Genomic DNA, 14,567 nt, shown 5'->3' with positions numbered 1-14,567 from the left:
GCTTCATTATCTACTCCGGGATTTTCTGCTTTACAGGCCTCATAATGTGCTCTTCAATGTAAGCATTGATTCCCGCACAGGCAGGCAGAGGGGGATAAATCAGTTAATGTATAGAGCTGCACTATAGATTGTCTGTGAAGCATACAGCAGGCACACATTAACCTACTAATCATTCAATAATCAATAAAAGTTGGGCTGCGTTTCTATTCCCATCTAGCAACAAGTACAGGGAATGTGACTATGAAACTGATTTGGACTGTACCAACAACCCTCTGCTTGGAGATCACGATCCAGGTCGAGTATCATTGTACACAGAGCTGCTGCTGAACCTTCATACAAGAGGGTCACAGTCAAGTTCAGTGCTGTAAAATACAGGATCTGGCAGATTCAGCCGACCCCCTGGCAATCATCTCAAGGTTATCTAATCAGATCGATTCCATTGATTGTTATGGAAGGCTCGTGTATGGGTACACCAGTAAATGTAATAGGAGATCAATGCTTCTCTGTGGCTGCCGTGGGGCATTCATTTACCTCCAACACACACGTATTCATATATACAGGGCACTCACACAGACACACACGTACCCACTCATGCTTAGCTAAGCCAGATAAATGGGGTATTTGTTTTGAGTAATGGCTCGATAGGTGTGGCGTAAAAATCGATGCGTCTTTGCAGAAAGTTCTCGGCGGTAGCCTCGTTACATGCAGTGTTAACATATCCATTTGGACAGCGCGGCCGACCGGGAATGGTTTTCACGTCCACTCTCATACCCTCATAGGCAATGCGGCGAGGGAGAGCGCTTTTCATCAAGGACCTTACTGACTATTCCACCCACCCACCTCCCTTGCTCTCTTTTACCAGTTTGCCCGCTCTCTCTTTTCCCCCCCTCCCCTTCAACCACGGTCTTTTATCTCCTTTTCTATTGCTATCATATTTCATTTCATTCTCTTTGCCACCGCCACACTCACCGTCTCCCTTGGTGTCTTTTTTAACTCTCAGCCTCTCTTAGTCTTTTCATCTCTCACTTTACTAGCGCACAAAAAACATCCCCAGCCTATTTTCATGCTCCTTTATGCTGGTTATAGTAAAACACTGTATGCTCTTTGTCCCTGTCTAGATGTGTTGGCTATCGGGGACCCCAACCAGTCCACCATCCTGGCCGTGTCCATCGCTGGAGGAATCATCCTCCTCATCTTCCTGGTGACTTGCTTCATTGTCAGCGGCAGGTAGGGTCAACACTGAAGAGACACTGAGGCCCTCTACATATGATTGAGCTGCACCACAGGATCAGGCAGAGAGCTGAGGGTGTAGTGCAGGTTTATATTACCTACATGTCGCTGGCAGCTGTTAAGTGCATCTCCTGTGACAACTTGTGTTCAGATCTCTCTTCCCGTGCAACATGCAAATAAACATGTCTGTCATTTGGGTTCACAAAGATCAAAATATGATGTTTTTACCCAGTGTGAGTTTACAGATGTGTCCGTTGTGTTTGTGTGTGTGTGTGTGTCTGTGTGTTGGCTGACAGTGATGGCTGCTGAGCAGATGGTCCTTCATGTTTGGCTCGGGACACATTTGAACACACACAGTGAAAATAATGTGGCCACATGCATCCCAGATCATCTCCTACTGTGGTCTGAGTGCTCAGATCACAGGACACGTAGTGGACACATTTGGGTGCATCCAGACCTGTACTTAGCGCTGTCTACTTGTGATTGGATCACCCAGGTCTGAACGGGGACGTACATTCACAGTCTATCTCTAAAGATTTGTGTTTAAAGTAGGAAACAGTGGGATTGGGGCTGACAGTTACAGACAAGCCGGTGAAGCGGAAAGTATTGAGAGACATATTAACGCTTTGTCAGGTTTGGTATTTTTGTGGGATTTGCTGAAAATAACAAGGCAGCATAATACTCACAGCTCTGAGCTGGTGTTGGACGGCTTATATACACATTGTGAGCTTTTTTGTCGATAACAGCCAATGCTACTGACAGCTGTAATCAGCATAGGGTCACCAAGAAAAATGGTACTTTCTTATTAGTGCTGACATATTTGCATTCACACTCTCCCGTTAGGAAAACAATAGTTCATGAAGGTGCCAAGCTAAACTGCCACTTATATGTAAAAAGGTTTTGTGGGTACTGTTCATTTAGACACAATGGTTAACCCACACACACACACATATACACGCACACACACACACACACACACATCCATACACGACTGGAGATCCCCAACTTGGTCTAGTCCTCTGCCTCTTGCTGAGGGATGTGGGTGTACCAAAGCAGGGCCTTCAACTTTGACATTTATCCTGCTGCCGAAGCCCAAGTAAAGGCTACGTATAAGAGCAGAGCCTCTCTATGATCACTCTCTTTGAAGGTCAGGCTGCTGTTAATGCTCTGTCTCAAAGAAGGCCAAAAAGGAGAGGAAGATGAGAGGGAGAAAGGAAAATACAAGAATGCCGATTGGTAAAAGGTGAGGAGATGAAAGAATTGGAGTGAAAAAGCTCTTTGGATCAGTAGAAGAGGAACAATGGGAGAGGAGAGGAGAGGAGAGGAGAGGAGAGAAAGGGATGACAGGCATCTGTGATTTACTGTGACCATAACTAAATGTTTATCCTCTATGAGCTCCGACTAGATTAGCGACATGTTAGGGACGGCACACACAAAAAAACACACACACAAAAAAAACACACACACACACACACACACACCACCATGCACACACTAATGCACACATGCTAAAAACGTTAGTATTGATTCAGGTGATTGCTTATCAGGCTGAGTGCTCTATTCACTATTGACTAAGAGGGATGTAATTAGTGGAGACTGTCCTGTGTGGTGTGTGCACAAACACACACACACACACACACAAACACAAACACAAACACACACACACACACACACACACACACACACACACACATATTGCAGGTGAACAGGAGCACATCAACATCTTTATAATCAGAGGGGAATTGTGAGACTAAAAGAAAACGGTACACTGTGTTATGCACTCACATGATGACAAACACACACTCGACTTATCAGGCTTCACAGGCTGAAGGGGTGTTAACTAGGTATTACAGAGGGGTCGATGCACTGCCATCAATTCCAGGTCCTCCTCTTCCTCTCTGTCTCTGTTTCTGTCTTTTTTTAATTTAGAGGTGGGAACGCTTGGGAGGAAATAGTGTTGATTACTGCTTTCTATTAAACAACATGTGCACATCAGTCAAACTGTGTGCGTGAGTGTAGCGGCGGAGTGCGTACAGCGTTTGTAACTGAGGGATGAAGCGAGGATCAAAGCTGCATCACTAGAGACACAGGAGAGATGGCAAAAGTGAGAGGGAGAGAACTCCGGGGGGTAAAACATCGGGACGGAAGTGAAGTAAAGGAGAGACACAAGTGGAGGATGAAATAAGAATGTATCAGAAAGGCACTGGGAATGACAGACTCCAGTGAGGAGAGCCGAGGAAGTGCCTCTGAAGCATGTTTGCGCCGCTAGAGAGCTACATTTTGAGATGGTGTGAAAGATATAGAGAGAGAAGAGGACAGCTTGAGAGGGATGGAGAGAGAACAGGGCAGATTGATGGAGGGAGAAGCAGAGCCAGCGGGGGGAAAGAGAGCGGGGCAACGAGTGAAAGATGAAAAGGTAGATTAGAAGTGCGTTTGAAAGAGGTGGGGGGGCAAGAAGGGTAGGAGAGATGATGGGTGGGTGATTGCACTGTTGGGTGCAATAGGAGTTTCATGCTTCAGGTCTGAAAATAATGATTGGCCGGCCTCTTCTTGTGTTGTCCATACCTCATGCTTTTTCATCTCTTCCATCTTATCTGTCAATCAGTCCATTTCTCTCTCTCTCTCTCTCGCTCTATCTCTCTCTCTCTCTCTCTCTCTCTCTCTCTCTCTCTGCTTCTGCTTTTCTCTTCATTTCGTTCGTCTTTTGGCGCTGCAGCTTTCATTTCCTGTTCCGTTCCCCAAATTTACATCCGGATGAAAAAAAAAAGCCTCTGATGTATCGAGAATCTGATGTATGTGCTGAGACCAGTTCAATGTGGACACTGATTAAATTGGGATTGAAATTGACACCGGGAGGCAGCCAGGGTTGAAATGATTTCCCGACATTTCGTAAGGGCCCTTTTCCCCCCTAAATGCCAGCTGTTTAAATCATTCCCCCAATGTTCACTAGACTGGATAGAAGTGCTGGAGCCTTTAACACCTGGTAGAGCATATTTCGAACAGGCCGATTGAACGTTTTTTTTTAATCACTGAACTATAATATAACAATGTACAGTGCGCCCACACAGTCTCTCTGTCTTCCTCGCTCTAATATACCCACACATACACGCTCCCGGCACTTCCTGCCGCCTTCGCTGGCAGCGTGCTGAACAGCCATGCCTCATAAACGGGCTGATTTGCAGGCCATTCTGTTCTGTCCTGTTCTCGTTTAATAAAGTGCTGTTATGCTATTGTTACCGCAGGAGGGAAAACATGGGGGGGAAAAAAGCTGAAAGCTCCTCAGACGCGGCACGGCGCTGACAAATCACATCAGTTATTGCTGTGCTCTGCGATTATTGCTCCGCTGCGCGTATATGCCTGCGTGCGTGTTTGTGTGTGTGAAGTCGGTGCTTTTTGTCCTCCTGAGGGTGCTTTGGGAAGCTGGCGAGCGATGGGAAGCTGTAGCTGTCGACTGGCATGGCCACGGAATCAGCAGATGGCCTTTCACTCAAAAAGCACTTTCTCCTTTGGTCCTCACTTTTTCTCTCTCCTTGTTAAACATGTTACAGCTCCTGGCTGCCAGCATACACGTATGTTGCCAGGTGTGTGTGTGTGTGTCTAATGATTTCCCCCCTGATGCCCATGATCCCCTCCTCTGAATCGCTGCAGACTTTGGTTGATCACCAGATTCCTGTGTGTTTTTCTTGATTTTGACGTGGGAGTCTTGGTGAGCCGTCAACATAAAGTTGTTCCATCCATGTTTTTTTTTTTCTACCATCATCTGCTGTGTGTGTCTTAAAAAGCTGCGTTCACATCACCAACCCTGATCTTTTCTAGACATTCCTCGGAGGAGCTGTAAATGTGAAGGCAAGCGTCTGATTCACATGGACCAGACACTGGGCAGACTTTACCCTGCCAGCCCGATAGCATAGAGTTTGTGTAATGTCCAATTGAGCCCATGTGTGAATAGAGCAGGTAATTGTCTGAATTCGCAGCGGGCGAGGGGGCGAGTGTTGATGACTTTTTTCTCACCTGCCTCATGCACGAAACTCTGCGCTGAAACCAAACAGATTATTTCCAGTATGAGGGAACGTGTCTCACATGGACAATCTCTGGTTATGCTCTTCATGTGTTACAAAGTTCATATGTGAGAAAAGCTATAGTCTGCCTTCATGGATTACATCTGCCTGAAAATGTCCAAATTAGGAGTAATTCATTAGATACTTAGTGTAATATCAGATGTATAATTGACTAAATCCGGCTTTAAATCTTCATTGATTACTCTGCTCCAGGTTCAGTTTTTTTTCAGAGATTGAAAAAAGGAGAAGAGAAAAAATTTGAGATCTCTCTAGTTTGAGAAAAACAACAAATTCTGAGCGAGTGAAAGGTTGTATGAGAAAGGCACAAAGGAAAGTGAGATGTCATTACGGGGCTGATTCTAGCCGAAAGACTCACTAATAGAGAGCGGCAACAGCTCTACCTTCCTAACACAATAGCACGTCCTGTTGATGTGCATGTTTGTGCGCGTAAGCTCTTTCACCTCCGCAGCATCTGCTGTGCAGCCCAGGGTTATTCTTAAAAACTTAATGACAGAAAAGGGGGAGAGGAAGCCTGATTGAAAATAAATTAAAAGGGACGGGAAAGCAGGCGCTGATGAAAACATGCTGTTGAGAGAGCAGAAAGCGGAGTGAAGAGGTAGTGAGAGAAAGAGACCGAGGAACACTGATTGAGTGTGAAACAGCTCGAAATGTTCCGAGCGTGCCTGGTTGTTTGGTTTTCAAAGAAGACGTGAGAAAACAGCAAAGACTGAAAGTAAGAGGAATAAGACAGGGTTTTCTTTTTATTTTGGATGTGAGAGAGAATTAAACAAAAATCTTAAAATGCTTTGTTGTGATCCACGAAATAACATAAAAAAACGCGAGAAATAAAGGATCAGGAACAAAAGCCCTATAATAAAGTTGTGATTCCCAAATATGGTGAATTTGGTGGGGGCAGTAATCAGCTAATGCGATCTCATCCCTGTGGGTGGTGTTGGTCTGTTTGCTTGATAATGGCGCTAATAATGATTTGGCAGCCAAAAGGATTTTGTGCATACCAACCGGATACAGAGCCGGCCAGTGAGCGGAGGTGTGTGTGGGCAGATATTCAATGATGATGGTGGTGATAATGTCCGTTATGTCATAAGACAGATTTCTATGTGATGCTTGGATGCCGGTGCTTTCAATTACTGCTGCTACACTTTCTAACATGTCGCCAAATACAGCTTCGTCTGCAGAACGTCTAGAAGGTGGCTCACAAACAGTGCGGCCATCGCAGTGAGTTGCCGCAGGTGCAAAAACCATTTCACAGAGGCTTCATGCAAATGAGCAGACGTTGCAGCAAGAAATTGATCAAATGTCCCACAAATACAAGACAAGGCTGTTTTAGGCTGGAGTTGTCAACTTTACAGAACATTTAAATCCATTTATATGACACACACACACACACACACTCACACACACACACACATATGAACATATGTGGAAGTGTAATAGGATCATGACCTAATCAAGTTGCGTCAGTGTAGTAACATCATTAGGGGAATTAGTTTCACGCTGATCTACACGCGGATGTGTGTATGCAAATATAAATAAACACTTCTCTTAATGATACAGATGACGTGCACCTCTGCCCGCCCCCCATCAACCCCAATTCATCCTCTCTCATTTGACCTTCTCACCGGGTTGTTAAAAATTCTGCTACATTACATCAATTACTGCAGCCCAGCTCCAGAACCCCCCCCCCCCACACACACACACACACACACACACATACACCCCACCACCACCCTTCTCCTTTCCTTTCCTCTGCTCTCCTACCTTTCCTCTCCTCTCCTTTCCTTTCATTACCACTCTCTTTAATGAGCAGCAGCCGAATGAAATGCTTCCAAACAGGGTGTTAATGAAACATAGACAGATTTATTAGTCATAACTCTTCAGCTAATTATTTCCCCTTCCTAATAATTAGCCCGGGCTGAGTAAATCTTTTTACACTGTGGTCAGAAAGTGCTGAGCCAGAGCCAGACACGGCCGAGTTGAAGAGAGGGAAAGCGAGCGAGCCAGATGGAGAAATCTTACTCACTTGTTTTTCCCGAACACTCCGTTACATCACACGCACAGTTTGTTTGTTTTTTCATGCCGTTTTGACTCTTAATTAATTATCCACAATCAGCTTTCATGAACCTCATTGTTTATTAGCAACCGAGCAGCGACTGCATTTCGTTTTTTTTCCACGTTGGAGACCGAGGCTTCATTTTGCTCTGAAATAATGAGTGAAATTAATCTATTGATTTCATTCCCAGTAATTATTTTTTATTTAATAGCTTGATATTAAATGGAATCAGCCATTATCATGAGTAATGATTACAGCAAGATACCCACAGCAGGGTGCGTGAGGTGGGGAGGACCGGGGGTGGAGGGGATAGATGTGTCATTTTATTGTGTCATGCCGAAGGGGGTGACTAATGATTTACTGATTTCATTTTTCTAGTCATTCTGATTAGCCATGGGGAATATAATGCGGGGAGACGGGAAATGAAAGAGAAGAGGAAAGCAGGGAGTGAAGAGGAAAGGAAATGAGAGGAAAGGAAAGAAAGAGAAAACAGCGTACCATTCCTTCTGACTCGGTCTTGTATCTGAGTGTATCAATATCCACTTTCGTCTTCCAGCCGGCAGCCGGCCTCTAATCCTATAAAAGGCAGCCGCTCATTGAAAGCAAACTGGGCGATACCAGCAGCTCAGAACGGCCCACACTTTATTAGCTCCCTCCATGTCTCAGGTCAGCATTAGTCCAAGGTTATTCACTTACATGGAGATAAACCGTGTCTCTGACTTTAGCTGTTTTCTGACATGCACTGAACATCTTCTAGAGAAGTTGTACTTGAGAACGCAAATGTCTCAGTCGGTTGCTCAGGACTTTCTTAAGAACCCTTGGTCTATGTCTGGAAATCTGAGTGAGCCCAAGTGAGAATACCGCAGAAAGATGTGAGAACAATATTCACAGTGAGCAAGCAGGCGCCTGGACGAGGTTTCTATCATGCGACTAATGCAAAACTAAAAAAATAAAGAAAACAAATACCACAGGATGAAAAGGTGATGTGCTGTAAAAAAAAAACAACAAGATGCGATGTCCGTAAGAGAATTCTGTGTCACGTCCTGCCTCCTGCATGCTCTACCAACCCCCCCCCCCCCCCCTCCTGAAAGGCATTTCCTGTTGGAGTGAACACGTCTGACCCGGACGATCTCCTGCTTCCTTCTTCATATGTCAAAGTCAAACTCTGGAAATGATCCAGACTCTTTTTTTGAAAAGGGCTGTGTGTCTGTGCCACTTTGTCACCCGCACATAAACATCCACACAACTCTGTTTGTCTCATACCAGATTTAAAGTCTGGGTTCTGTCCCACTTAGTTTCAAGGTTATCCCAGCTCTCATATTTACCCTACAGCTCTCTCCTCTCCCACCTCTCTCTTCTTCAGTGCATGATCAAGCTTTTTATTCTGTCCTGCCAAAGCTTCCCTTTGTTTGATCTCCTCTGTAGTCACTGTCGTCTCCCTGCCTTCCTTTGCTCTACTCTTTCACCTTGTCTCTTCCTCTCCGGCTCAGATATAGGGACTCCAGCGGCTCACCTGACATTTCTGATGAGATAACCTTTTTTGTAAGCTTCGGGCTGTTAACAGCTTTTACAACCCTGTGTCTGACAGAGGTCGTTCTCTTAATTACACAGCACGCTGTCGAGCGGCAGACACCCCGGCAAACTAAAATAGCAGAGGGAACGCTGGTTTTAATTATCAGAGGAAGAACAAATCAGCTCAACTCAGTGCAGTCAATGTTGTCTCCCTCTCTGTAGCCCAGAGTCAGGCTGAAGGGGGAATGGAAGCAGCAATCTTGCCTGAGGCTAATAAGCCAATAAATGAAGACTTGGCATAACACTGACGATATCAGGAGAAGTGGAAGGCCTGCTTAGTCACACATTTTGTAAAACTTTTAGAAGATTACACAATCAGGATGGATCACAGTGTGTTGTCATACTGGACGCAGACCAACTGCATGACCACAGGGTTAAAGTGTTTGCATTGAAAAGCAGGGTGGAAAACCAAAAAGTGCAGAGTAACAAAATGAATACTACAATTATAAAGGATATAAATTAAAGAAGGTTTTATAATGAAACAGTGCATATTGTATAGGTTTGCAGTCGGTCAGTTCTACCTACTCCAAAAAAGTAATAACCTCGATCAAGGACTTTTGTTTCATCATTTGTTTGATAGTTGTTAATTAGCAAAAAAACACTGAACTGATTTATGTGAAATGTTGTTGAGGGGTTGTACACGACCCATGAGAGAACCCATTCAATTTTGGAGTGGATGAATTCTTTTCACTTTCTTCAATGTGGTGCGATAGGGGATTCGCTTTGGGGGAGGTATGTGCTGTCTGACCAGCCTTCTAGTGTTTTCTTTGCTGTTTGTCTGACTGTTAGCACGATTATACCAAAGTAATCGTGCAATTGTGTCTGCCTAAAATATAGTCAGGGAAAGAGGTTGTAGAAGTGATTCAATTCATTCTGAACTGAATATTTTGGCAGCTGTGACTGTAATGTTTGTGGTCGGAGCTATCACCTGACAGGAAGACAGACTGTAGTTCAGTATCGAGTGGACTGAATATTCCAGTTTGGCTGAATTTGAGCGTATTGATCTGTCGTGGGTTAGCTCTGTGATGGAACGCCGACCTGTTGAAGGTGTTTCCTTGGTCAAGACCGTGTACACACCATTCTTTTTCTCTCCCTCAGCAACACTGTTGACTGACTCTTCTCTGTGTCTATCGAGTCTTCCTTTTCTTACTCTCCTTCAGTTTGACCTCTGTGCTGATCCAGTATTCAACATTCCATCCCTCCTTCTTCTACACAGATTTTCTACGTAGAGCTGCTTCTTATTCCATCACTTCTTTATCTTTAGCTTCTTTTGCCGCAGCACAAACACCCTCTCACCCCTTTTCTGTCGCCCATTCTGTACATTAACCTTTCCATCCCTATACTTCCCTTCTCTCCCCACACACCCCCTCCAGCTGATTGCTTGTTATTTGGTATGCAGGCTTGGACCCCCATTGTGTGTTCTTGCCTGTCAGCACTCTCTTTTTTCCATCTCCCTCTCCCGCTCTCCGTTTCTTTACTTTTCTCTCCAGTGCCTGATGTCCATTCCCTCTTTCAAAAAAAAAGAAGAGCTAAGACAAAGAGTGGAAGACAGGGCCTGCTTGGGGATAGATAAATGGATGGAAACAGCAGGAAGACTAAAAAGAAAAGGATATGTGGGTTATTTGATAAGGGAATGTTTTCACTAAAAGGAAGAATTAAGAAAAGAATAAACCACCCCCGAGATAAAGGGCAGCAGGGGAGAGGGAGAGAGGGGGAAACTGGGGGAGGGGCTACGGTGATAATAATATATGGATGGAGTTCTGTGAAGGTGGAAGCTTGCTAGCAGAATGACAAATGGGTCTCGAGTGACAGAGCATTATATTAAAAAGTAAATTGATATGCAAATGTGGAGTGTGTGGCTTTGGAGGACAGGGATAGCCTGTTGTCCTCAGTGAGGTGGAACAGAGAGAGAAGTGTGAGGCCGGGTGTGATACTGATACCGCACTCCATTAATGTGTGTGTTTTTGCGTGATTGGTGCATGTGTGTGTGCGCTTTAAATCTGCATGAGCGTGAATCTGTGTGGGTGGGATGTGTGTATTCACTGTATGAACCAGCAGCAGTGCATAGTGCAGCTGGATGGCTGCTAAATGGAACAATGGTTTCCCCCTGCAGTGATGGGGAGTGCTAACTCCACACTGAAGACGAGCAGGATAAAGAAGCAGCGAGTGGCGATTGTCTCTCTTTACAAAACCTGTTCCGGCTCAAGGACCTATGAACGGTCATAACGTAAAGTAAATACCTGTGGAATACAAATCCATAGCAGAGAGCTAGACACTCACAAAGACTGTTTTATAGAACCATCTTATCTGCAGCCGCCCTAAAGCCTGAAAGGGAAAAGCTTTATGGAACATGTCATGGTTGCAGCCTTGTCAGCAGCAAAATACATTAACCAATTTTCCATGACAAATAAAAGACACAACCAGGAGTTCACTCTGCGACTCATATGATGTTATAGGTTAAAGCTACTCTGGCGTTTCTAATTAAAGTAAAAAACTCCCGATCCAACCCATGTTGCTCTTCAAATCATTGACTTTGCGATTACTTAACCACAACTGTAAACTATAAAAATCTCACCATCACCTTCAGCCTTCAATCATATCAAACAATCGTCCTCGTCAGATGGAGTTTTAGAACTCGTCATAGAATTCTTTCATCTTCCTGACCTCTCCCAACTCTCGCCCATTCTGAATTATATATTCATTTTTGTTTCATGAACCTGCAGCTGCCGTCACCACAATCTTTTCATTAACCTTTGAAACCCTTTGACGTTGCCTCAACATACACACAAAAACATAATTCACATTTTAAATGCCACGAGTGAAGAGGATTTTGCTTGGCATTGACCAGTTTGCTCATCATTTCTATGATAATGAATTTGGTCAACGTAACTTTTCCTAAGCACTATTTTCTGTGTAAATTGAACATTAATGTAATTTCCATTTACATTGGAACACTGAAGATCACACATGTCAGCTGAACTCAAGGATTGAAAAGTTTTTAAAATATACTTTTCACACACACACACACAAACGCACACACAAACACAAACACACACTGCCGACGCAGCTGGCGAGGGGAAACAAAAGCCACAGCCATGTCAGGTTTTGTACCATGCTTTAGACTGCAGCGCTAATGATTCATGACACTTCTAACTGGAGAGGAGAAATCAGTCGCTCTGTAATTACTATGGAAATGTGTTCATCTCCCATCAGACACACACACACACACACACACAGCAGTGATGGGGAAGTGTTTCAACCATCGGTCTTGATGTTTCGCAGAGGTGCAAGCGTGTGTGCATATGTGTGTGTGTGTGTGTCCATCCCCACAGGATTATCACACATGGAGCAGAGGTGTGACCCATGTCCCCATTCCCCATATGCTCTAAACACATGCCCCAAAGCATTGTGTGTCAAGGGGGTTATGATGGTCCCTTGGTGTTTGACTGGCTCCAGCCCAGCTGATAACCAGGTGGGGCCCAGCTCCCCTTTCATTAGAATAGTATGCCCCCTCCTTTTTATCCCCAAACACCAGCAATGAGTCTATCCCATGTGTGTATTCCCAAAACAGCCTATTGATGTCTGGGTTATACCAAGCGTTCAGCTGTGTAAAATCAACAGAAGGATTAAACACCAAACTACTGCGATTTGCTGAGCCTGCTGAGGCCCCCACCCTATCTCCCTTTCTTCTGAGTGCCTCTTATTCTTGGCCATAAGACAATCCTCTGTTTGTGGCCTCACTATTCTTCTCTCCTATTATTTTTTGTCTATATTTCATTTCTCCTCGCCCTTTTCTTTATCTTTCTTTCAGTCTATCCTTTCCTGCCCTGTGGTGCTTCCCCAAATCAGATTCCCAGTTACTCCTGGCTCTTAGCCCAAATCAATTTGTCTTCATAATGGACAGACATACTGACTGGTTAGTGCTTTACCTGTGCAGCAGTCAAGGAGGAGAGGAGAGGAGGCCATAGTATTCATGTCATGTTTAGTACCTTATAATATAAAACCGCTGTTACATTTTATGTTTTTTGGCCTCAAATTATTCATCCAAATTTAAGAGAGCTGTAAATCTCAGAGACAGAGTTAGCCGCGGGTGATCAGAGCTGTTAAACACTGTTTAAGACTGGAGCACAACAAAGTGGAGAGAAAATACACTGACACAAACATAGGGCACCACAGCATCCAGCAAGACACACACTCATACACACAAACACACACACACACACACACACACACACACACACACACACACACACACACACACACACACACACACACACACAGGCAGCAAACCCCCTGTGAGGTCTGTAAAACAGAATAAGTCTACCACTTCCTCGCGGCTGGACGCCAGGATTGAATTGATCAATTCGTCAATATTCTGCTGTGGCTGTTGAACTGACCCACGCTGCAGGGTGTGTGCACAGGGGGGTTGGGAGAGGGCATAAAAGGCTGTGTTTGTGACCCATGATAATGTGAGAGGCATTGGTTAAAGGCCAGAGGGGAGATAAAAAAAAAGAGAGGGGTGTTTTAATGCAGGGGTCTGCCTCTATGGGGACATCTGTGACGCACAACACTTACACCCACACACACACACAAACACACACACACACATTTATTCACTCAATAACTCACTCACTCATCCTCAGGCATAACAGCTCAGAGGGAAGTGTGGAATCGACAGAGAAAAAGAGGAATAGTTTGTTTTTGTTTTTGTCTCCTCCAGGCTTGTCTTAGATAGAGGAGTGGGGCGTGCAGAGAAGAGGGAACTATCTAGTTGTTCACACAAACCGCTGTCGGCTGAGCACGGAGTAGTTTGGGGACTTTCCTGGAAGTGTTACACAGTAGCTTTTTAATATAGAAAACACATGCAGCCAAGATTACGTGATCCTTCATATGGGAGGGAAATATTGTTGTGCAGTATGTGTGCTTGAAGAATAGGATAATCGTTTACCTTTGTGTTTCTTCTCAGGCACTGTGGATATATCAAAGCCAAGCAGGACCCCGATGAGGAGAAGATGCAGTTCCAGCACGGCCGAGGTGAAGACACATGCATTCATACAAATGGAAACCCAAGCATTCACACATACACACACATGGTCCAATACAAGGTTTGTGTCTTTGTATTAGTGTTCACATTTAATCCAGGTAGTTTTAGTTTCCCAAAGCAATTAGGTGAGAGCACTAAAGACTTTTCATTACATACGTGGTTTGTAGAGAGACGTGCATCGGACGTGTCTCAACTTCCTGCAACTAGGCCGAAGGTCTGATCACAAGAAACAAACCATGCTTCGATTTGATGCAGACCAAACCACCTCTCTCAGTCAGACTGTAGGTGTGAAAGCATCATTAAATACTGTCATTTCCTTAGGACCGAAGTTGTGTATTTAGTTTTTCAAACTTTGTCATATTTGCAAATCTAAGTTTATGCTTATGCAAGCCCCCCCCCCCCACACACACACACACACACACACACACTCACATAACATGTCTTTAGCCAAACCTAACACCCGCCTGCACTGAATCACAGCACTGACTGTATTTATGGCCGTAAACGACAGACACAAGGATGAATATTTTATCATTTTGAACTCAGCTGAACCATTCAGGAGCAGAGGCACTCTGAAATGGCAGCACTCTTA

General features: G+C 44.5%; 1 protein-coding gene across 1 annotated transcript in view; it reads left to right on the top strand.

Moving 5' to 3' along the window:
• Positions 1–14,567, top strand: part of epha4b (eph receptor A4b) — an 82,855-nt gene that overhangs the window by 47,640 nt on the left and 20,648 nt on the right. Inside the window, exons 10-11 of the mRNA XM_062404205.1 lie at positions 1,119–1,227; positions 13,898–13,965. Coding sequence (XP_062260189.1) covers positions 1,119–1,227; positions 13,898–13,965 — 177 coding nt within the window. The remainder of the gene's footprint in view (positions 1–1,118; positions 1,228–13,897; positions 13,966–14,567) is intronic.

Source organism: Platichthys flesus, chromosome 14, assembly GCF_949316205.1.
Source record: "Platichthys flesus chromosome 14, fPlaFle2.1, whole genome shotgun sequence".
NCBI lineage: Eukaryota > Metazoa > Chordata > Actinopteri > Pleuronectiformes > Pleuronectidae > Platichthys > Platichthys flesus.
Note: the sequence above shows the minus strand (reverse complement) of the source record. Positions and strands in the feature narration are given on the sequence as shown.